Raw genomic sequence first — 26,339 nt, forward strand, 5'->3', positions numbered from 1 at the left:
TATTTGATTTCCGAGTGTGGGTTGAAGAGGAGGGACATATGTGTCGCTGTGGCATTCAGGGGGTTCATACTATAAAAAACCCCGTTAAAGTTGACATAACAACAGATGCATAATAATAACGAACAAACTCGCAGAAGAGGACGAGAGGGTTTATTTTTATTATTAATTACACGGAGACTGAATGCTGCCATCGTATACATACACCGAGAGCAAGAAATGTTAATCATATCAATACAACATGTACACATATTTCGCCAGTCATATCAATTTAACATGTACACACATTTCGCATAATGATCAATGAAAATTATATCTATTATATAGAAGAGGAAGAAGATTATTTTACTACCGTGTCACATCACATTTATTAATGAACATTGTCCGGCCTGTGAGTCACAATATGGCTGAAATAACGCCGATGCGACGTTACGTTTTCACTCACTCACTCACTCACTCACTCACTGATGATAGAGATAAAAACAAAAGTACATGATATCAAACATTGCACAGTTAAGGGAAAATTATGTTGTGGGGTGAATTTTCTACGGTAACGCATTCAAGTAACAGCAGGTGCAAGGAGGAAGAAGCAGATATTTCTGCGTTTTGAAGATAGTCTGGTCAATTGAAGACAAGTTAGAACATAACAGGTCAATTTTAGAGGCCGGCGCCAACATAGAAAATCTTGAATCAGAATAAAATACACAAAGTCGTTTTATAGAACTTCATCCTCCTACATTTAAGTGATTACAGTTTTAAATTTTACAAATACGATCTTAGGGGGAGCTGCTGGGCGTGAAACGCGAACAAGTTCTGTTTCAAGTGGGAGTGTACTTAATCTCAAGTTTGCCAAAACACTACATTGATACATTAACTGAACTTTCCAAAATAGTTTAAATTACATAAACGTTCTGAGTTTGTTTCTGTCTATTTCACCAGTATCATCACAACAGAGTCGGGGCGAAGTATCATGATCAATGATGGCTAGATTTGAAATTTTATTTCCAACCCCAAGAAAAAGAAAAAATACCCCGACAGGCTTTTTTTTGCAAAGCATTCATAGAACTCAATCGCTGATTCATGAGATAAACCGAGAGTACGATATTACTATTTAGAGTATTAAAACAGCTTGTGACATTACACGGACATATTTTAGCTATTTCCTTGCCTCTAAAGGTTAAATCTAAATGCTCTTGCATAGGGACGACGCTACCGACATAGTGTACGGGGTACCATACATTCATCACAAAGACATATGAAGTGAAGCCTTCTACACCCTGACGAGCGACATAGTGTACAGCGCCCTATACATTCATTACAAGGACATATGAAGCGAAGCCTTCTACACACACCGACGAGCATTGCTAGTTTCGCATTCTCCGATTGGCATTTGCCTTGAAACAGAAACAAGCATATCATATAGCGCTGAGGCCGTTATATCTAATTGATGGCGGGCTGTAGCAGGCGTTTCCTTCATGAGTGTAGCATTCCTCCGCCCGGATGGGGAGAGGAGAGGGGAGGGGAGAAGAGGGAGGGGTGGGGTGGGGGGGGGGGGGGGGGGGGGGAGGCTTCCTACATGAGCTGTAGAAATGACAATGTTCAGTCAGGCATTGGCTCTTGTTGTTGTCAAATAAACTTCCCACTTTTGTGGCAAGCAGTTAACAGGTTTGTAAGTAACAAAGTGAATATGTTCCTTATTGCTGTATATTTAATGCAATGTCCATCTGTTTACACAGTTGACTATAATCGGAGATTGTTTAACATCCTTAACCGGGTTTTCTGCCACAATGGGGTCACCCTGACTTTACTCAGCAATACGTTGTTAATGACACGGAATATGAAGGCGCAGATGTTCACAGTACCCAGGCGGTACCTCGCTGCTATCTTCCCAGTCTCAACTAAAGGCACAACTTGTCCCGAACCCAGTTCCTGCTCCAGCCCCAGATACAACCCCAGACACAACCCCAACCCAGGACATAGCCCTCCACAAACCCCAGACACAATTCCAACACAGGACATAGCCCTGCTCAAACCCCAGACACAACACCAACCCAGGATATAGCCCTGCACAAACCCCAGACACAACCCCACCCCACCTCCAACCCAGGACATAGCCCTGCACAAACTCCAGACACAACTCCAACCCAGGACATAGCCCTGCACAAACTCCAGACACAACCCCAACCCAGGGCATAACCCTTCACAAACCCCAGACACAACCCCACCCCACCTCCAACCCAGGACATAGCCCTTCACAAACCCCAGACACAACCCCAACCCAGGGCATAACCCTTCACAAACCCCAGACACAACCCCACCCCACCTCCAACCCAGGACATAGCCCTTCACAAACCCCAGACACAACCCCAACCCAGGGCATAACCCTTCACAAACCCCAGACACAACCCCAACCCAGGACATAGCCCTTCACAAACCCCAGACACAACACCAACCCAGGACATAGCCCTTCACAAACCCCAGACACAACACCAACCCAGGACATAGCCCTCCACAAACCCCAGACACAATTCCAACCCAGGACATAGCCCTTCACAAACCCCCGACACAATTCCAACCCAAGACATACCGTTGTACAAACCCCAGACACAACTACAACCCAGGACATGGCCCTTCACAAACCCCAGACACAACTCCAACCCAGGAAATAGCCCTGCACAAACCCCAGACACAACCCAGGGCACTTTGTCTGTCTTTGTCTGGGTATGTCTTCCTTTGTCTGTCTATGTATTTCTCTGTCTGTCTATGTATTTATTTGTCTGTCTATGTCTTCCTTTGTCTGTCTATGTCTTCCTTTGTCTGTCTATGTCTTCCTTTGTCTGTCTATGTCTTCCTTTGTCTGTCAATGTCTTCCTTTGTCTGTCTATGAATTCCTTTGTCTGTCTATGTCTTCCTTTGTCTGTCTATGTCTTCCTTTGTCTGTCTATGTCTTCCTTTGTCTGTCTATGTCTTCATTTGTCTGTCAATGTCTTCCTTTGTCTGTCTATGTCTTCCTTTGTCTGTCTATGTCTTCCTTTGTCTGTCAATGTCTTCCTTTGTCTGTCTATGAATTCCTTTGTCTGTCTATGTCTTCCTTTGTCTGTCTATGTCTTCCTTTGTCTGTCTATGTCTTCCTTTGTCTGTCAATGTCTTCCTTTGTCTGTCTATGTCTTCCTTTGTCTGTCTATGTCTTCCTTTGTCTGTCTATGTCTTCCTTTGTCTGTCTATGTCTTCCTGTGTCTGTCTATGTCTTTCTTTGTCTGTCTATGTCTTCCTTTGTCTGTCTATCTCTGCCTTTGTCTGTCTATGTATTTCTTTGTCTGTCTATGTCTTCCTTTGTCTGTCTATGTCTTCCTTTGTCTGTCTATGAATTTATCTGTCTGTCTATGTCTTCCTTTGTCTGTCTATGAATTCATCTGTCTGTCAATGTCTTCCTTTGTCTGTCTATGAATTCCTTTGTCTGTCTATGTCTTCCTTTGTCTGTCTATGAATTCATCTGTCTGTCTATGTCTTCCTTTGTCTGTCTATGAATTCATCTGTCTGTCTATGTCTTCCTTTGTCTGTCTATGTCTTCCTTTGTCTGTCTATGTCTTCCTTTATCTGTCTATGTCTTCCTTTATCTGTCTATGTCTTCCTTTATCTGTCTATGTCTTCCTTTATCTGTCTATGTCTGCCTTTGTCAGCGTATGTCTTGCCTTTGTCTGCATATGTTAGTTTTTGTCTGCTTGTGTCTTGTAAAGTCTACCTATGCCTGCTCTCTGTCTTTGTATAGATCTATATGTCCCGTACCCGACAGTCGATTACAAAAGCAACCAGTAAATGTGTTAGTTTTGAGAAACGACTGTAAGTGCGTAACATATTTACCACAGCGATATACAAACGTTTATGTGCTGAGTAATTCAGAGTCACGTTGAAGCAACATTGTGTCCCTATCTGCACCAGGAACAAAGGACCTGCTCACTATACAGCAAGCAGGAAATCCCGACGCGCAGACTGGAATTTTCCAGACGTCGCGAATCAAGCGTCAAATATCGACACATCATGAAAGGGGGTGAAAATACATTTAAATGGAGAATATATAAACTGAAGGCTTTATATTAATCTCATTTTTTATAGAGATGGTGAAATGGGTACGTGTGTGTGTGTGTGGGGGGGGGAGGGGGGGGGGGGGGGGGGAGGTGTGCGCAAAACAACAAACAACTGAATGAAATGGGAACCAGGGGGCGGCAAACCTCTGGTGCGATATAGCAATACAGACAAACACATTAGAACACTGCTTTAATTATGCTGAGATTTGTTTGTTTGTTGTTTAACGCGGCAATATTCCAGCTATCTGACGGCGGTCTGTAAATAATCGAGTCTGGACCAGACAATCCATTGACTGACGACATAAACACCGATCTAAAAAAATAGGACGCAATGACATCTATCAACATGACAGGCGAGCTTGACCATCCGATCCCATCAGTCGCCTCTTACGAAAAGCATGGCTTGTAGAAGACCCGTGGAAGCTCTGTTATCACACAAACTGTGTAGGTCAATTTTGTTTGATACAAGAAATGTAAGCATATTTGGTTTATTTTATTCATTATTTACTTTTGATCAGTGTCAGTTTCGCTTTCTATGTGAAATATGTAAACAAATGTATGTTTCACTTTCTCTTTCACAGTCTCCGCAGTAACCATAGTAACGGCAGACGCATCATGAAGGAGATGTTTGGGTTTTTCCTGTTTTCATCAAGTGAGTACCAAAACAAAATCGTGTGTCGTGTTAATCATTGCCTATGATCCACATACACCAGACAACGTACAATAATATACAATAAGCAATATATCGTGTGTACAATATACAAAATACCATTTACAATATACAACATACAACATACAACATACAGCACACAACACACAACATGCGATAAACAATATACAACATAGATGTACAACACAACATATAACGCATAACGTACAACACACAATAAACAACAACAACGTAAAACACACAATTTACAACATACAGCATACGATATACAATATACAACGTGCAACGTACAACACACAATTTTCAACACAGATGTACAATATGCAATATGCATACAATGTACAACACACAATATACAACATAGAAGTACAATATACAACATACTACAAACAATATACAACATACAACACAGAGGTACTATATACAATATGCAACGTACAACGTACAACACACAATATACAACAGAGAAACACAAATGCAACACAACATACAACACATAATATACAACATAGAAGTACCAATACAATATGCAACGTACAACGTACAACACACAATATAAAACATAGAAGTACAATATACAATATGCAACGTACAACGTACAACACACAATATACAACATAGAACTACAATGTACAACATACAATATACAACAGAGAAACACAAATGCAACACAATATACAACACATAATATACAACAGAGAAACACAAATGCAACACAACATACAACACATAATATACAACATAGAAGTACAATATACAATATGCAACGTACAACATACAACACAGAATATACAACATAGAAGTACAATATACAACGTACAACACACAATATACAACATAGAAATACAATGTACAACATACAACACAGAATATACAACATAGAAGTACAATATACAACGTACAACACACAATATACAACACAGAAGTATAATGTACAACATACAACGCAGAATATACAACGTAGAAGTACAATATACAACTTAGAAGTACAATATACAACTTAGAAGTACAATATACAATGTGCAACGTACAACTTACAACACACAATATACAACATAGAACTACAATATGCAAAATACAACACACAATATACAACATAGAAGTACAATATACAACATATCACATGCAACACACAATATACAACACAGATGTACAATATACAACATATAACATACAACACACAATATACAACATAGATGTACAATATACAACATATAACATACAACACACAATATACAACATAGAAGTACAATATACAACATACAACACACAATATACAACATAGATGTACAATATACAACATATAACATACAACACACAATATACAACATAGATGTACAATATACAACATATAACATACAACACACAATATACAACATAGAAGTACAATATACAACATACAACATACAACACACAATATACAACATAGTTGTACAATATACAACATATAACATACAACACACAATATACAACATAGAAGTACAATATACAACATATCACATACAACACACAATATACAACATAGAAGTACAATATACAACATTAAACATACAACACACAATATACAACATAGAAGTAAAATATACAACATATCACATACAACACACAATATACAACATAGATGTACAATTTACAACATATAAAAATACAACACACAATATACAACATAGATGTACAATATACAACATTTAACATACAACACACAATATACAACATAGAAGTACAATATGCAACATATAACATACAACACACAATAAACAACATAGAAGTACAATATACAACATACAACATACAACACACAATATACAACATAGATGTACAATATACAACATATAACATACAACACACAATATACAACATAGATGTACAATATACAACATATAACATACAACACACAATATACAACATAGAAGTACAATATACAACATATAACATACAACACACAATATACAACATAGATGTACAATATACAACATACAACACACAATATACAACATAGATGTACAATATACAACATACAACATACAACACACAATATACAACATAGATGTACAATATACAACATATAACATACAACACACAATATACAACATAGAAGTACAATATACAACATTAAACATACAACACACAATATACAACATAGAAGTACAATATACAACATATCACATACGACACACAATATACAACATAGAAGTACAATATACAACATATCACATAAAACACACAATATACAACATAGAAGTACAATATACAACATATTACATACAACACACAATATACAACATAGAAGTACAATATACAACATACAACATACAACACACAATATACAACATAGATGTACAATATACAACATATAACATACAACACACAATATACAACATAGAAGTACAATATACAACATACAACATACAACACACAATATACAACATAGATGTACAATATACAACATATAACATACAACACACAATATACAACAAAGATGTACAAAATGCAATATGCATACAATGTACAACACACAATATACAACATAGAAGTACAATATACAACATACTACAAACAATATACAACATACAACACAGAGGTACTATATACAATATGCAACGTACAACGTACAACACACAATATACAACATAGAACTGCAATGTACAACATACAACACACAATATAAAACATAGAAGTACAATATACAATATGCAACGTACAACGTACAACACACAATATAAAACATAGAGTGAGTTAGTGAGTATGGTTTTACGCTGCTTTTAGCAATATTCCAGCAATATCACGGCTGGGGACACCAACAAATGGGCTTCACACATTGTACACATGTGGGGAATCGAACCCGGGTCTTCGGCGTGACGAGCCAACGCTTCAACCACAAGGCTCCTCCACCGCCCCTATACAACATAGAAGTACAACACACAATATACAACATACACTACACATGAGTTTCCTGGTCCATGAACGTACGTTATTTCCAACTGATCAACACATATGATGTGAGCAAACGACCAAGGGTAGGTACAATCCCGTCGAATGAATCATAACAGTACAATAACCATGTACAGTAAACTACGTTTATAACGAAACACGCTTATAACGAACTGACCGATATAAATAACATGTTTTGGTCGCGGCCATGTGTTGTATATATGTTAAATATGTATATATGCTTATACCGAACTACGGTTATTGCGAACTAAAATTAGTGGTCCTTTTGAGTTCGATTTAACCGTAGTTTACTGTAATACGATTACCTAATGTATGAGCTTTGTAATTTTGTTTTACCATATCATACTCTGTGACGTCACTAACCCTCCCTTGCTCCATAAGCATATCCTAGGTCTTGTTGGAAATGTTTCTTTGTCAAAGCAACACTGAACATGAGGGGCGGTCGGGTAGCCTAGTAGTTAAAGCGTTCGCTCGTCACGCCGAAGACCCGGGTTCGATTCCCGACATGGGTAAAATGTGTGAAGCCCATTTCTGGTGTCCCCCGCCTTGATGTTGCAGGAATATTGCTAAAAGCGGCGTAAAACCCTACTCACTCACTCACTGAACATGTGGTCTTTGCAGTGCTGTCTGTCCGTGGAGCCACGCCCTGTGATTGGGGGACGTATGGCGAACACTGCAACCTCACCTGCCCCCTCAACTGCCACACCAACGTCGACAGACAACTTCGTCACTGTCACCAGCAGACAGGCCGATGCTCGGAGGGATGCGTTGCGGGATGGTACGGTGGCAGGTGTGGCACGCGCTGCAGCCAGAACTGCCTCAATGACGTCTGTATTCGCCTGAATGGACAGTGCCACCTGGGTTGTAAAGACAATCACACCAACACGGGAGACTACTGTAATGTCACTAAAGGTAAGCTTCCACAACTCAGGACCGTGAAGATCCGGGGTAGAATAGGTCTTCAGCAACCCATGCTTGCCCTAAAAGACGACTATGCTTGTCATAAGAGGCGACTAACAGGATCGGGTGGTCAGACTCCCAGACTTGGTTGATGCATGTCATCGTATCCCAATTGCTTGGATCGATGCTCATGATGTCAATCACTGGATTGTCTGGTCCAGACTGGATTATTTACAGACCGCCGTCATATAGCTTGAATATTGCTGAGTGCGGCCTTAAATAACAAACATCATCATCATCATCACCATCATCATCATCATCCACAAGTCGGCTTTGGTTAAATCAAAGAACCTTAGTTATCACCAGTACACGAGCGTTGCTACCAGTGTGTTCAAATACAAACAATATCTTAAAACACTTCATAGTCCAAGATGTGAATTATTCTTCGGAAACATTGTATCAGATTAATCATGTTTGCCTTCACTGTTACAAATGATGCCAGTGAGATTCCTATCGTCATCATCTGGAATGGCATCACAACGTTGTCGACGTTTCGGTGATCCTTCAATGTCATGGCTAATTTGCCTTTGGAATCTGTTCCACGGATAATCGAGACTTATTATTCTCTGTAGCTGGCGTTCTATATCATTTGGTATTTGAGTGAAACTGCAGATATGTATAGCCTGCCCCTTGACATTAGTTGTGTTTTGAAAACCCACACGTCAAAAGGACCGCCTCCGTGGTCTAGTGGTAGAGTGTCCGCCCGGAGACCGCCTCCGTGGTCTAGTGGTAGAGCGTCCGCCCGGAGAGCGGAAGGTCCGGGGTTCGATCCCCGGCCGCGTCATACCAATAGACGTTTAAAGATGGTACTTGTTACCCTGTTTGGCGCTCGGCATTAAGGGGCTAAAACAAGGACTGGTCGGCTCGGAGTCAGTATACTGTGTCTGAGTGGGGTATTCATGTTAAACTGCGGCATGGTATCTCCGTGGGCTAGCACTACAAATCAGCATCAGTCCGGACTAGTACAAGCAGCCACACACACACACACACACACACACACACGTGCATGCACGTCGCTGTATAAGTGCAATAATCTTGAACGCGACGTTAAACCCATTTTCACGTCAAAAAACATGCAAGCATTCGTGTTATTCCGAAACAAGCCGAATAGCGACTCTCTCGTGGCCATTGTCGCGACTGGGTTTCTTTTAAGCGCAAATGGGCATAGCTAAAAGAATTGTCAACTCGTTGCGTAATGATTCACGTATATTTGCCCCCTATATCATATACGTTCCAGTTGCTCTTGGGGACACATCGTGACTTACAGTATTATACAGTATGACTGAACACATTAAACTGTGCTTTGGGTATATTTTTTAATGCAAGACATTCGTAAATTCAAAACATATTACTGAGGGATTCTTTGGCCGAAGTACTTGAAGTCCTATGCGCACTCTGATTGGTTTGTCGTATTTTCGCACATAACATTCTTCGATAGGGGACGAGTCATGCAGGTTACGGAAAAGGTCGAGTGGTGACGAATGCCATGCAAGAAGTAGTTTTCTGTTTGAAGTTCCGCTGAGGTATTTCACGTCTTTCAGGCATCTATTGATGAACATATTGTTTTATTTCATATAAAGAAATTGGGCCATCTGACAGCGACTCCGATGACCAAGACAGCGGGTTGGTCAGTATCCTGGTCCCCATCGTCCTCATCATTATAGTAGGAGCCGCTGTAGCCGTTCCATCCTATTTCTTTTGGAGGTAAACCGTCTTCACCGTAGCAGTTTTTTTCTTGATTTTAATTATTACGAATTCTTTTTTTTTGCGTCAAAAGTGCATCTAGTAAAGAATATGTCAACACTGTATAAGTATTTAATAAGGAGTAGAGAAGATGTCAACACTGGTAACAGAAGTATCATGTAAACTGGAATAGGGGGCACGGGTGGCCCAGTGAGGGTTAGGGGCCGCAGTTTCCGGTACAGAGTTACGTCCCTTGGGTACGCCAGAAACAAGCTCCTTCCCAGCGCGTGACACCTTCGCTACACTCTCGGTAACATCGCTTCCACCAGTGTGGGCGCGGCCATTTCAAGAATCTTGAAATTTGCCCTCTAACCCCACATGTAGTAACGTTAATACTTTTGTTTATGTCTTTGGGAATGCCATCATATTTCAATTTGAAAAGGTTTACGACTGACCATGTTTTCCAGATGGATTTACTTTGTTGTTTTGATAATCAGATTGGTTCGAGATTGCAGACTAACGGAAAATCAACCAACTTCTCCCTTACATTCTTACTATATCAATAACATGATAGTTTTAATGAAACAGAAATTCAAATTGACAAACGAAGAAAGTAACTTAGCAGCGATAAGTGTATTCGGCGTCACGACAGTCGTCACTTGTTTGTAAACTTAACGGTCATTCGGTTGCGAGTTCAACTCCAAGCATGGCTGTGGCCACCTATTCACAGTGGGGAGTTTTGACTGGTGGCAGCGACTGTATAGAGAGCTCCGGGAACGTACTATCGCTGTAAGGAGCTTGCGCCAGATACCAAGTTCCTCACAGCGATATCCCGTTCGCGGGGCTCTCTCTACACTATCGCTGAGACTCCTGAGACCTGCATAACTTCAGGCTCTCCTCCCGACTTAAGCTGACACGCCGTGATATCACTGGAATACTCTTAAAAGTGGCGTTAAACCCAACTCACTCAATCACTTTTGTGTTTTGATTAGTGACTGAGTATGGTTTTACGCCGCTTTTAGCAATATTTCAGCAATATCACGGCGGGGGACACCAGTAATGGGCTTCACACATTGTACCCATGTCGGGAATCGAACCCGGGTCTTCGGCGTGACGAGCGAACGCTTTAACCACTTGGCTACCCGACCGCCCCTGTTAATTAGTACGATGCAGAGCAACCAGAACAACGAACATCATCTATGACATATACATTGTTTGGTTGACATGATAATCCCTTGTGGTGTAAGGGGCGTATTGGCGATGGACATATGTATGGCTTTTCCCTGTTTCTTTTGTTAGTATTGTGTTGTCACTCAGGATTCTGATGAGTATAATTTTCTTTGTAGACATCGTCGGAACCGACACCGGACGAACTTAAATGAAAGGTACAGACGACTTATTCTCATTTCCATACTAGTTAATATAATCAAGCATTGACTGTGTATTGTCTTTCGGTTTGGGGATTCATTACTCAATGAACCGTGTATTTTCTTTCGGTTTGGGGATTCATTACTCAATGAACCGTGTATTGTCTTCCGGTTTGGGGATTCATTACTCAATGAACTGTGTATTTTCTTTCGGTTTGGGGATTCATTACTCAATGAACTGTGTATTTTCTTTCGGTTTGGGGATTCATTACTCAATGAACTGTGTATTGTCTTCCGGATTTGGGATTCATTACTCAATGAACTGTGTATTTTCTTTCGGTTTGGGGATTCATTACTCAATGAACTGTGTATTGTCTTCCGGATTTGGGATTCATTACTCAATGAACTGTGTATTTTCTTTCGGTTTGGGGATTCATTACTCAATGAACTGTGTATTGTCTTCCGGATTTGGGATTCATTACTCAATGAACCGAGAAAAAACCCACAGTCAATGCTTATAATTAAATTTGACAACGTAAACCATGTTTTATCTACACTAGTGTAACAAAAAACAGATGTATATATCACAGCAGACAAAAAATACGAGATTGATAAACATTCCAGGTGTATGAATACATACTGTGGCGTGACATGAATCAGGTGATTGTTTAATTTATGCGAATAACTTGACACGCCTACACAGTCAGTAGCCAATCAACGGAGAGTAGGGTCAAAACAATGTTCATAGGACCTGTCAATTAAGGCAAGAGGCGATAAGAACTGCAACAGTCAGACTGTGTAAGGAACTGGAAGAAATATGTCCGAGTGAAGGCGGCCGATTCAAAAGACATTGTCAGTTACCGCCAGATTCAAACATAACTTGCCTAATAACGGTAAAACACAGTTGGAGAAATGCTAGCTAGACATGAAACCTGACGACATGAAAGTTAAACTGTGTCGAGCGGGAAAAAAAACAGGCGAGCGAGCCTGCACGTTTGCTGTTTCATTCATTCTCTGCCTTTGGTTACAAAGGATAGTTTGGACAATGAATATTCATGAATGTCGCTAAATGTCATATACATGACGATGCATGTGAGTAGAAAGGGAATTCCCTCGAAAGGGCATTCCCCGACATTCCTCAGTAATAAAAGTAGTGCGCCTCGATGGGCGTGGATAATATTTTACATTCATTGGGAATAAATGCAATAACACCTGACCAATTCAGCTAATCAAAATGCAGGAATTTCAATGAACACAACGAAAATTTAATTATTGTTGTGTACTTCTGAATTTATTTTTCAATGATATGTTGTATATATTTTTACCCGAATTCCAGGCTGACCTTATGATGGTTTGTGAGAACTATACCCATGAACAGCCTTTAACCAACTGACCGATATAACGAAATTATTTTGTAGTCCGCCCATTTGTTGCATATGTTGTTTATATGCTTATAACGAACTGCGGTTATTACGAACTAAAATTATTGGTCCCTTTGAGTTCGTAACAAACGTAGTTTACTGTATTTTGGCTTCACCTAGGACGTAACTGGGAACGATTTCTATCACTTTGGGCTTTCCCCAGCTTGAAGCTGACGCCTTGATACCCGAAATACGGTAAACTACAGTAAACTCTGCCATGCTTGTGCTTTTGACACAGAGGTCCATCCATGGTATGACCCGGAATATGTAGAGGGCGTCATGGAAAATGATGAATACAAAATTCTTCGGAATAGGCCGGTATACAGCCTCAGACGTATCCAGGCCAAGGAACCTTTTTGATAAATCCAATGAAATCATTTACATCATTTAATTTTCTGTCCCTTTTGACACTGGGTGATTGACAAGATTCAGAAAAAAACCATGGCAAATATGCAGGCCTCGCTTTCGAAATGTTCCGCTTGCATCCCAAGCACCAAGTTGTCCGACTCCCCATTGTTCCCGGTGCCTTACCATTGTTTGGTACATCCCAATCCGTTCACTGACATTGGGAGAGTACCCGGTTTTCTACCAGGAATACAGCCCTTCTGACAATCTGGGTAATGCAGAAGGCTGCAGTGTTGGGGAGTCTTCACATTCCCCGAAATGTTCTGGGTGGGTTGGACGAGGCAGCGCTTCCTGGGAGAAGTCCCATTCGCTGTCTGGGCTGAGTGTAGAGGGGGCAAGGGCCCTGAGCTGATGATGAGCCTAACCAGCCTGACTGTGCCAGGATCACCCAAACCCTCTTTGCTTCATTTTTTATTTTAATCTGTAAATAATAATAATAATAATAATAATAATAACAACAACAACCACTTGCTGCTCCTGATCAGCATTTGTCAATCGGTCCATGTAACGGAGTGTGGAGAAGTGAGGTTGAAGTAACACAGTACGGCTGAATTTTGTTTAAAATGTTTAAATTTTACTGAATAACAGAGGTCCATCCATGGTACGACCCGGAATATGTAGAGGGCGTCATGGAAAATGATGAATACAAAATTCTTTGGAATAGGCCGGTAAGGACATGTACACATTTGAGTGTCCAAATTATGTCCGATGCAAATACTTATTTTGACTTTTACCATACGTTCCCGTGAATATTTACCTCGGCTTTGCGTGTGTTTGTGACGGTTGTGAAGGCTGGTATCATTAAGTATCAGTACCTATTGACAGTGAGAAACTCATGCTTTGGATTTGGACAGAATCGTACGACAGAATGCTATTTTAGCAGAGATGTCTAATGATTGTGGAAATGTTTTTGCCACGTATTGTGAACTCATTGTGCATTAAGCCATTAGCAAATACCTAATATCTTAAAAGAAAAAAATATATATAAAATGAAATAAGTAAAATGCTTTTCCAAAAACTTAGAATTTCACCTGGAGATGTGTTGTAATATAGCGTAATAACCATATCTAACCATCTAAGGTATCATGTCAATCTATCTTGCTTTTTTGTTTTAGTTGTCAAGAAGAAAGTGAGTATTGTCCATTTTAGCTGTAGTTACTAGTTTAACTCGGTTACGTTGAATATGATTGCTTTCTTCATATACGAAGCTCTGCATGTTACCAGGCTCCAAGCAAGACTTAATTACAGAAATCAGTTTGCATTTATGTGCCAGTTATTACCATTATTAAAATCCAACTTGAAAGTAAACGTGTCAGATGGCTAGATTGTAGTTTGTGTCAAATGTATATCTCTGAATGCATTGTGCAGCGCCCGAACAATGTGGGGCATTATTTTCATTTTGATGTTAGTTCTTTTATCAATCAAACCTCTTTTCTTTGTAGTGGCGTTGATTGATAGCCCGTTTAAAAAAGGCGGTAAGTAGATGGTATTATCATTTAACTTAATCATTTATCCATGACATAAGCTTATGACATAAAAACATGTATGTCATACCCCAATGACATAAGTATGCAAATTAGATATGCAAATTAGATAACCGGAAGAGCGAGCGGTTTGATTTGAAACTATATATTATAAGTGAAGTTACACCAGAGATATAATCAGATTACACAGGATCGTTGTTGTTACGGTTATTAAAGTTTCAATTATTCTGCAAAAGTCTGTCCAAGTATTTTGTTTAAAATAATCCGAGGAACTCTTTTTCTCAGCGAATTGTTTATTTTGGTTTACATGGCTATGGAAAACATGTATCACTACGCACGATCTATACGTAAGATTTTGACAAGTTGCTGATGTTAATGTTTAATGCAATTATTCCTTAATTTGGAAGCAAAAATGTGAAAATGATAAATAGAATTCATCACTCGTGTTTTTTAATATGGGAAATATCAACATCGTCCCGTTTATCGGTATTTGCCTCGCCAAAGGCTCGGCAAATACAGATTAACTAAGACTCGGTTGATATTTCCCATATTAAAAAACACTCGTGATGAATCCTCTATTTTATAGCCACTAGCCAATTAATGGTGGCTTTTCCATAAATGAGATATAAAAACAATTTGATGATGTCTTGTTCTTAAGGAGCGATGGGTTAGCCTGTGTTTAAAGCGTTCGATTCACCATATGGACACAGTGATTGAGCACATTTATGTGATATTTATGGAAAATGTATCAATCAAAACTCACTCCTTGTTCGTCTTGTCCTCTGATGTGTCCAGTCACCTGCTGTAGGTTGAATCATAAACAACACTCACTCACCCCTTGTTCGTCTTGTCCTCTGATGTGTACAGTCACCTGCTGTAGGTTGAATCATAAACAACACTCACTCACTCCTTGTTCGTCTAGTCCTCTGATGTGTCCAGTCAACTGCTGTAGGTTGAATCATAAACAACACTCACTCACCCCTTGTTCGTCTAGTCCCCTGATGTGCCCAGTCACCTGTTGTAGGTTGAATCATAAACAACACTCACTCACCCCTTGTTCGTCTAGTCCCCTGATGTGCCCAGTCACCTGTTGTAGGTTGAATCATAAACAACACTCACTCACCCCTTGTTCGTCTAGTCCTCTGATGTGTCCAGTCACCTGCTGTAGGTTGAATCATAAGCAACACTCTCTCACCCCTTGTTCGTCTAGCCCTCTGATGCGTCCTGTCGACTGCTGTAGGTTGAATCATAAACAACACTCACTCACCCCTTGTTCGTCTAGTCCTCTGATGTGCCCAGTCACCTGTTGTAGGTTGAATCATAAACAACACTCACTCACCCTTTGTTCGTCTAGTCCCCTGATGTGCCCAGTCACCTGCTGTAGGTTGAATCATAAAAAACACTCACTCACTCCTTGTTCGTCTAGTCCCCTGATGTGCCCAGTCGCCTGCTGTGGGTTGAATCATAAACAACACTCACTCACTCCTTGTTTGACTAGTCATATGATGTGCCCAGTCACCTGCTGTAGGTTGAATCATTAACAACACTCACTCACCCCTTGCTCGTCTTGTCCTCTGATGTGTCCAGTCGCCTGCTGTAGGTTGAATCATAAACAACACTCACTCACCCCTTGTTCGTCTAGTCCTCTGATGTGTCCAGTCGCCTGCTGTAGGTTGAATCATAAACAACACTCACTCACTCCTTGTTCGTCTAGTCCTCTGATGTGTCCAGTCACCTGCTATAGGTCGAATCATAAACAACACTCACTCACCCCTTGTTCGTCTAGTCCCCTGATGTGCCCAGTCACCTGCTGTAGGTTGAATCATAAACAACTCTCACTCACCCCTTGTTCGTCTAGCCCTCTGATGTGTCCAGTCGCCTGCTGTAGGTTGAATCATAAACAACACTCACTCACCCCTTGTTTGTCTAGTCCTCTGATGTGTCCAGTCACCTGCTGTAGGTTGAATCATAAACAACACTCACTCACTCCTTGTTCGTCTAGTCTTCTGATGTGCCCAGTCACCTGTTGTAGGTTGAATCATAAACAACAGTCACTCACTCCTTGTTCGTCTTGTCCTCTGATGTGCCCAGTCACCTGCTGTAGGTCGAATCATAAACAACACTCACTCACCCCTTGTTCGTCTTGTCCTCTGATGTGTCCAGTCGACTGGTGTATGTTGAATTATAAACAACACTCACTCACTCCTTGTTCGTCTAGTCCTCTGAGGTGCCCAGTCACCTGCTGTAGGTTGAATCATAAACAACACTCACTCGACCCTTGTTCGTCTTGTCCTCTGATGTGCCAAGTCACCTGCTATAGGTTGAATCATAAACAACACTCACTCACTCCTTGTTCGTCTAGTCCTCTGATGTGCCCAGTCACCTGCTGTAGGTTGAATCATAAACAACACTCACTCACCCCTTGTTCGTCTTGTCCTCTGATGTGCCCAGTCACCTGCTGTAGGTTGAATCATTAACAATTCTCACTCACCTCTTGCTCGTCTTGTCCTCTGATGTGTCCAGTCGCCTGCTGTAGGTTGAATCATAAACAACACTCACTCACCCCTTGTTCGTCTTGTCCTCTGATGTGTCCAGTCGCCTACTGTAGGTTGAATCATAAACAACACTCACTCGACCCTTGTTCGTCTTGTCCTCTGATGTGCCCAGTTCCCGGCTGTAGGTTGAATCATAAACAACACTCACTCACCCCTTGTTCGTCTAGTCCTCTGATGTGCCCAGTCACCTGCTGTAGGTTGAATCATAAACAACACTCACTCGACCCTTGTTCGTCTAGTCCTCTGATGTGCCTAGTCGCCTGCTGTAAGTTGAATCATAAACAACACTCACTCACTCCTTGTTCGTCTAGTCCTCTGATGTGTCCTGTCACCTGCTGTAGGTGGAATCATAAACAACACTCACTCACTCCTTGTTCGTCTAGTCCTCTGATGTGCCCAGTCACCTGCTGTAGGTTGAATCATAAACAACACTCACTCACCCCTTGTTCGTCTAGCCCTCTGATGTGTCCAGTCGCCTGCTGTAGGTTGAATCATAAACAACACTCACTCACTCCTTGTTCGTCTAGTCCTCTGATGTGTCAAGTCACCTGCTGTAGGTTGAATCATAAACAACACTCACTCACTCCTTGTTCGTCTAGTCTTCTGATGTGCCCAGTCACCTGTTGTAGGTTGAATCATAAACAACAGTCACTCACTCCTTGTTCGTCTTGTCCTCTGATGTGCCCAGTCACCTGCTGTAGGTCGAATCATAAACAACACTCACTCACCCCTTGTTCGTCTTGTCCTCTGATGTGTCCAGTCGACTGCTGTATGTTGAATTATAAACAACACTCACTCACTCCTTGTTCGTCTTGTCCTCTGATGTGCCCAGTCACCCTCTGTAGGTCGAATCATAAACAACACACACTCACCCCTTGTTCGTCTAGTCCTCTGATGTGTCCAGTCACCTGCTGTAGGTCGAATCATAAACAACACTCACTCACTCCTTGTTCGTCTAGTCCTCTGAGGTGCCCAGTCACCTGCTGTAGGTTGAATCATAAACAACACTCACTCACCCCTTGTTCGTCTAGTCCTCTGATGCGTCCAGTAACCTGCTGTAGGTTGAACCATAAACAACACTCACTCACTCCTTGTTCGTCTAGTCCTCTGATGTGCCCAGTCACCCTCTGTAGGTCGAATCATAAACAACACACACTCACCCCTTGTTCGTCTAGTCCTCTGATGTGTCCAGTCACCTGCTGTAGGTTGAATCATAAACAACACTCACTCACCCCTTGTTCGTCTAGTCCTCTGATGCGTCCAGTAACCTGCTGTAGGTTGAACCATAAACAACACTCACTCACTCCTTGTTCGTCTAGTCCTCTGATGTGCCCAGTCACCCTCTGTAGGTCGAATCATAAACAACACACACTCACCCCTTGTTCGTCTAGTCCTCTGATGTGCCCAGTCACCTCCTGTAGGTTGAATCATAAACAACACTCACTCACCCCTTGTTCGTCTATTCCTCTGATGTGTCCAGTCACCTGCTGTAGGTCGAATCATAAACAACACTCACTCGACCCTTGTTCGTCTAGCCCTCTGATGTGTCAAGTCGCCTGCTGTAGGTTGAACCATCAACAACACTCACTCACTCCTTGTTCGTCTTGTCCTCTGATGTGTCCAGTCACCTGCTGTAGGTTGAATCATAAACAACACTCACTCACTCCTTGTTCGTCTTGTCCTCTGATGTGTCCAGTCGCCTGCTGTAGGTTGAATCATAAACAACACTCACTCACCCCTTGTTCGTCTAGTCCTCTGATGCGTCCAGTAACCTGCTGTAGGTTGAACCATAAACAACACTCACTCACTCCTTGTTCGTCTTGTCCTCTGATGTGCCCAGTCGCCTGCTGTAGGTTGAATCATAAACAACACTCACTCACCCCTTGTTCGTCTAGTCCCCTGATGTGCCCAGTCGCCTGCTGTGGGTTGAATCATAAACAACACTCACTCACTCCTTGTTTGACTAGTCATATGATGTGCCAAGTCACCTGCTGTAGGTTGAATCATTAACAACACTCACTCACCCCTTGCTCGTCTTGTCCTCTGATGTCTCCAGTCGCCTGCTGTAGGTTGAATCATAAACAACACTCACTCACCCCTTGTTCGTCTTGTCCTCTGATGTGTCCAGTCGCCTGCTGTAGGTTGAATCATAAACAACACTCACTCACCCCCTGTTCGTCTAGTCCTCTGATGTGTCCAGTCACCTGTTGTAGGTTGAACCATAAACAACACTCACTCGACCCTTGTTCGTCTAGTCCTCTGATGAGCCCAGTCGCCTGCTGCAGGTTGAATCATAAACAACACTCACTCACTCCTTGTTCGTCTAGTCCTCTGATGTGTCCAGTCACCTGCTGTAGGTCGAATCATAAACAACACTCACTCACTCTTTGTTCGTCTAGTCCTCTGATGTGTCCAGTCACCTGCTGTAGGTCGAATCATAAACAACACTCACTCACTCTTTGTTCGGCTTGTCCTCTGATGTGTCCAGTCACCTGCTGTAGGTTGAATCATAAACAACACTCACTCACCCCTTGTTCGTCTTGTCCTCTGATGTGTCCAGTCGCCTGCTGTAGGTTGAATCATAAACAACACTCACTCACCCCCTGTTCGTCTAGTCCTCTGATGTGTCCAGTCACCTGTTGTAGGTTGAACCATAAACAACACTCACTCGACCCTTGTTCGTCTAGTCCTCTGATGTGCCCAGTCACCTGCTGTAGGTTGAATCATAAGCAACACTCACTCACCCCTTGTTCGTCCAGCCCTCTGATGTGTCCAGTCGACTGCTGTAGGTTGAATCATAAACAACACTCACTCACTCCTTGTTTGTCTAGTCCTCTGATGTGTCCAGTCGCCTGCTGTAGGTTGAATCATAAACAACACTCACTCACTCTTTGTTCGGCTTGTCCTCTGATGTGTCCAGTCACCTGCTGTAGGTTGAATCATAAACAACACTCACTCACCCCTTGTTCGTCTAGTCCCCTGATGTGCCCAGTCACCTGCTGTAGGTTGAATCATAAACAACACTCACTCACCCCTTGTTCGTCTAGTCCCCTGATGTGCCCAGTCACCTGCTGTAGGTTGAATCATAAACAACACTCACTCACCCCTTGTTCGTCTAGTCCCCTGATGTGCCCAGTCACCTGTTGTAGGTTGAATCATAAACAACACTCACTCACCCCTTGTTCGTCTAGTCCCCTGATGTGCCCAGTCACCTGCTGTAGGTTGAATCATAAAAAACACTCACTCACTCCTTGTTCGTCTAGTCCCCTGATGTGCCCAGTCGCCTGCTGTGGGTTGAATCATAAACAACACTCACTCACTCCTTGTTTGACTAGTCATATGATGTGCCAAGTCACCTGCTGTAGGTTGAATCATTAACAACACTCACTCACCCCTTGCTCGTCTTGTCCTCTGATGTCTCCAGTCGCCTGCTGTAGGTTGAATCATAAACAACACTCACTCACCCCTTGTTCGTCTTGTCCTCTGATGTGTCCAGTCGCCTGCTGTAGGTTGAATCATAAACAACACTCACTCACCCCCTGTTCGTCTAGTCCTCTGATGTGTCCAGTCACCTGTTGTAGGTTGAACCATAAACAACACTCACTCGACCCTTGTTCGTCTAGTCCTCTGATGTGCCCAGTCGCCTGCTGCAGGTTGAATCATAAACAACACTCACTCACTCCTTGTTCGTCTAGTCCTCTGATGTGTCCAGTCACCTGCTGTAGGTCGAATCATAAACAACACTCACTCACTCTTTGTTCGTCTAGTCCTCTGATGTGTCCAGTCACCTGCTGTAGGTCGAATCATAAACAACACTCACTCACTCTTTGTTCGGCTTGTCCTCTGATGTGTCCAGTCACCTGCTGTAGGTTGAATCATAAACAACACTCACTCACCCCTTGTTCGTCTTGTCCTCTGATGTGTCCAGTCGCCTGCTGTAGGTTGAATCATAAACAACACTCACTCACCCCCTGTTCGTCTAGTCCTCTGATGTGTCCAGTCACCTGTTGTAGGTTGAACCATAAACAACACTCACTCGACCCTTGTTCGTCTAGTCCTCTGATGTGCCCAGTCACCTGCTGTAGGTTGAATCATAAGCAACACTCACTCACCCCTTGTTCGTCCAGCCCTCTGATGTGTCCAGTCGACTGCTGTAGGTTGAATCATAAACAACACTCACTCACTCCTTGTTTGTCTAGTCCTCTGATGTGTCCAGTCGCCTGCTGTAGGTTGAATCATAAACAACACTCACTCACTCTTTGTTCGGCTTGTCCTCTGATGTGTCCAGTCACCTGCTGTAGGTTGAATCATAAACAACACTCACTCACCCCTTGTTCGTCTTGTCCTCTGATGTGCCCAGTCGCCTGCTGTAGGTTGAATCATAAACAACACTCACTCACCCCTTGTTCGTCTAGTCCCCTGATGTGCCCAGTCACCTGCTGTAGGTTGAATCATAAACAACACTCACTCACCCCTTGTTCGTCTAGTCCCCTGATGTGCCCAGTCACCTGCTGTAGGTTGAATCATAAACAACACTCACTCACCCCTTGTTCGTCTAGTCCCCTGATGTGCCCAGTCACCTGTTGTAGGTTGAATCATAAACAACACTCACTCACCCCTTGTTCGTCTAGTCCCCTGATGTGCCCAGTCACCTGCTGTAGGTTGAATCATAAAAAACACTCACTCACTCCTTGTTCGTCTAGTCCCCTGATGTGCCCAGTCGCCTGCTGTGGGTTGAATCATAAACAACACTCACTCACTCCTTGTTTGACTAGTCATATGATGTGCCCAGTCACCTGCTGTAGGTTGAATCATTAACAACACTCACTCACCCCTTGCTCGTCTTGTCCTCTGATGTGTCCAGTCGCCTGCTGTAGGTTGAATCATAAACAACACTCACTCACCCCTTGTTCGTCTAGTCCTCTGATGTGTCCAGTCGCCTGCTGTAGGTTGAATCATAAACAACACTCACTCACTCCTTGTTCGTCTAGTCCTCTGATGTGTCCAGTCACCTGCTATAGGTCGAATCATAAACAACACTCACTCACCCCTTGTTCGTCTAGTCCCCTGATGTGCCCAGTCACCTGCTGTAGGTTGAATCATAAACAACTCTCACTCACCCCTTGTTCGTCTAGCCCTCTGATGTGTCCAGTCGCCTGCTGTAGGTTGAATCATAAACAACACTCACTCACCCCTTGTTTGTCTAGTCCTCTGATGTGTCCAGTCACCTGCTGTAGGTTGAATCATAAACAACACTCACTCACCCCTTGTTCGTCTAGTCTTCTGATGTGCCCAGTCACCTGTTGTAGGTTGAATCATAAACAACAGTCACTCACTCCTTGTTCGTCTTGTCCTCTGATGTGCCCAGTCACCTGCTGTAGGTCGAATCATAAACAACACTCACTCACCCCTTGTTCGTCTTGTCCTCTGATGTGTCCAGTCGACTGGTGTATGTTGAATTATAAACAACACTCACTCACTCCTTGTTCGTCTAGTCCTCTGAGGTGCCCAGTCACCTGCTGTAGGTTGAATCATAAACAACACTCACTCGACCCTTGTTCGTCTAGTCCTCTGATGTTCCAAGTCACCTGCTATAGGTTGAATCATAAACAACACTCACTCACTCCTTGTTTGTCTAGTCCTCTGATGTGCCCAGTCGCCTGCTGTAGGTTGAATCATAAACAACACTCACTCACCCCTTGTTCGTCTTGTCCTCTGATGTGCCCAGTCACCTGCTGTAGGTTGAATCATTAACAACACTCACTCACCTCTTGCTCGTCTTGTCCTCTGATGTGTCCAGTCGCCTGCTGTAGGTTGAATCATAAACAACACTCACTCACCCCTTGTTCGTCTTGTCCTCTGATGTGTCCAGTCGCCTGCTGTAGGTTGAATCATAAACAACACTCACTCGACCCTTGTTCGTCTTGTCCTCTGATGTGCCCAGTTCCCGGCTGTAGGTTGAATCATAAACAACACTCACTCACCCCCTGTTCGTCTAGTCCTCTGATGTGCCCAGTCACCTGCTGTAGGTTGAATCATAAACAACACTCACTCGACCCTTGTTCGTCTAGTCCTCTGATGTGCCCAGTCGCCTGCTGTAAGTTGAATCATAAACAACACTCACTCACTCCTTGTTCGTCTAGTCCTCTGATGTGTCCTGTCACCTGCTGTAGGTGGAATCATAAACAACACTCACTCACTCCTTGTTCGTCTAGTCCTCTGATGTGCCCAGTCACCTGCTATAGGTTGAATCATAAACAACACTCACTCACCCCTTGTTCGTCTAGCCCTCTGATGTGTCCAGTCGCCTGCAGTAGGTTGAATCATAAACAACACTCACTCACTCCTTGTTCGTCTAGTCCTCTGATGTGTCCAGTCACCTGCTGTAGGTTGAATCATAAACAACACTCACTCACTCCTTGTTCGTCTAGTCTTCTGATGTGCCCAGTCACCTGTTGTAGGTTGAATCATAAACAACAGTCACTCACTCCTTGTTCGTCTTGTCCTCTGATGTGCCCAGTCACCTGCTGTAGGTCGAATCATAAACAACACTCACTCACCCCTTGTTCGTCTTGTCCTCTGATGTGTCCAGTCGACTGCTGTATGTTGAATTATAAACAACACTCACTCACTCCTTGTTCGTCTTGTCCTCTGATGTGCCCAGTCACCCTCTGTAGGTCGAATCATAAACAAAACACACTCACCCCTTGTTCGTCTAGTCCTCTGATGTGTCCAGTCACCTGCTGTAGGTCGAATCATAAACAACACTCACTCACTCCTTGTTCGTCTAGTCCTCTGAGGTGCCCAGTCACCTGCTGTAGGTTGAATCATAAACAACACTCACTCACCCCTTGTTCGTCTAGTCCCCTGATGTGCCAAGTCGCCTGCTGTAGGTTGAATCATAAACAACACTCACTCACTCCTTGTTTGACTAGTCATATGATGTGCCCAGTCACCTGCTGTAGGTTGAATCATTAACAACACTCACTCACCCCTTGCTCGTCTTGTCCTCCGATGTGTCCAGTTGCCTGCTGTAGGTTGAATCATAAACAACACTCACTCACCCCTTGTTTGTCTAGTCATATGATGTGTCCAGTCGCCTGCTGTAGGTTGAATCATAAACAACACTCACTCACCCCTTGTTCGTCTAGTCCTCTGATGTGCCCAGTCACCTGCTGTAGGTTGAATCATAAACAACACTCACTCGACCCTTGTTCGTCTAGTCCTCTGATGTGCCCAGTCACCTGCTGTAGGTTGAATCATAAGCAACACTCACTCACCCCTTGTTCGTCCAGCCCTCTGATGTGTCCAGTCGACTGCTGTAGGTTGAATCATAAACAACACTCACTCACCCCTTGTTCGTCTTGTCCTCTGATGTGTCCAGTCGACTGCTGTAGGTTGAATCATAAACAACACTCACTCACTCCTTGTTCGTCCAGCCCTCTGATGTGCCCAGTCACCTGTTGTAGGTTGAATCATAAACAACACTCACTCGACCCTTGTTCGTCTAGTCCTCTGATGTGTCCAGTCACCTGCTGTAGGTTGAATCATTAACAACACTCACTCGACCCTTGTTCGTCTAGTCCTCTGATGTGTCCAGTCGCCTGCTGTAGGTTGAATCATTAACAACACTCACTCGACCCTTGTTCGTCTAGTCCTCTGATGTGCCCAGTCACCTGCTGTAGGTCGAATCATAAACAACACTCACTCACCCCTTGTTCGTCTAGTCCTCTGATGTGCCCAGTCACCTGCTGTAGGTTGAATCATTAACAACACTCACTCGACCCGTGTTCGTCTAGTCCTCTGATGTGCCCAGTCACCTGCTGTAGGTTGAATCATTAACAACACTCACTCACTCCTTGTTCGCCTAGTCCTCTGATGTGTCCAGTCGCCTGCTGTAGGTTGAATCATTAACAACACTCACTCGACCCTTGTTCGTCTAGTCCTCTGATGTGCCCAGTCACCTGCTGTAGGTCGAATCATAAACAACACTCACTCACCCCTTGTTCGTCTAGTCCTCTGATGTGCCCAGTCACCTGCTGTAGGTTGAATCATTAACAACACTCACTCGACCCTTGTTCGTCTAGTCCTCTGATGTGCCCAGTCACCTGCTGTAGGTTGAATCATTAACAACACTCACTCACTCCTTGTTCGCCTAGTCCTCTGATGTGCCCAGTCACCTACTGTAGGTTGAATCATAAACAACACTCACTCACCCCTTGTTCGTCTAGTCCTCTGATGTGTCCAGCCACCTGCTGTAGGTTGAATCATAGAAAAACACTCACTCACTCCTTGTTTGTCTAGTCCTCTGATGTGTCCAGCCACCTGCTGTAGGTTGAATCATAAAAAAACACTCACTCACTCCTTGTTCGTCTTGTCCTCTGATGTGCCCAGTCACATGCTGTAGGTTGAATCATAAACAGCAGAGTAAGGATGATTTCATTGATATTCCTGGCCAAAAACACATTTTACTTTTATTTCTTGACACAGAAACAAGTGATGTTCCACATCCTGATACTGTAGACCAAGGGTCAAGAGGAAGCTCTGGCAACACTGGAGTCATGGGCAAAGGTAGGGGTTGGTTTTCATATATCCAACCACATTTCATCGTAAAGTCAGCCAGTATTAAATATCACTTCTGTTAGTTTTGGAATTGTTTACGACCTATAAACAAACACTTGTTTGTGTTTCCCCGCTTGTTTGTTTGTATCAAACGCACGTCTCTGTGTGGCTTGTCTGAAGGTATTACTGCCCTCAGTT

General features: G+C 42.8%; 1 protein-coding gene across 1 annotated transcript in view; it reads left to right on the plus strand.

Annotated features, from left to right (window-relative positions):
- LOC139477214 (uncharacterized) overlaps positions 1-26,339 on the plus strand; it is a 38,144-nt gene that overhangs the window by 3,455 nt on the left and 8,350 nt on the right. The window contains exons 2-8 of the mRNA XM_071259774.1: positions 4,664-4,734; positions 8,326-8,616; positions 10,245-10,368; positions 11,694-11,732; positions 14,656-14,669; positions 14,983-15,015; positions 26,070-26,150. Of these exons, the coding sequence (XP_071115875.1) occupies positions 4,698-4,734; positions 8,326-8,616; positions 10,245-10,368; positions 11,694-11,732; positions 14,656-14,669; positions 14,983-15,015; positions 26,070-26,150 (619 nt within the window). The 5' untranslated portion in view covers positions 4,664-4,697. The remainder of the gene's footprint in view (positions 1-4,663; positions 4,735-8,325; positions 8,617-10,244; positions 10,369-11,693; positions 11,733-14,655; positions 14,670-14,982; positions 15,016-26,069; positions 26,151-26,339) is intronic.

Source organism: Haliotis cracherodii, unplaced genomic scaffold, assembly GCF_022045235.1.
Source record: "Haliotis cracherodii isolate W230 unplaced genomic scaffold, xgHalCrac1.p SCAF_32, whole genome shotgun sequence".
NCBI classification, from domain to species: Eukaryota; Metazoa; Mollusca; class Gastropoda; order Lepetellida; family Haliotidae; genus Haliotis; species Haliotis cracherodii.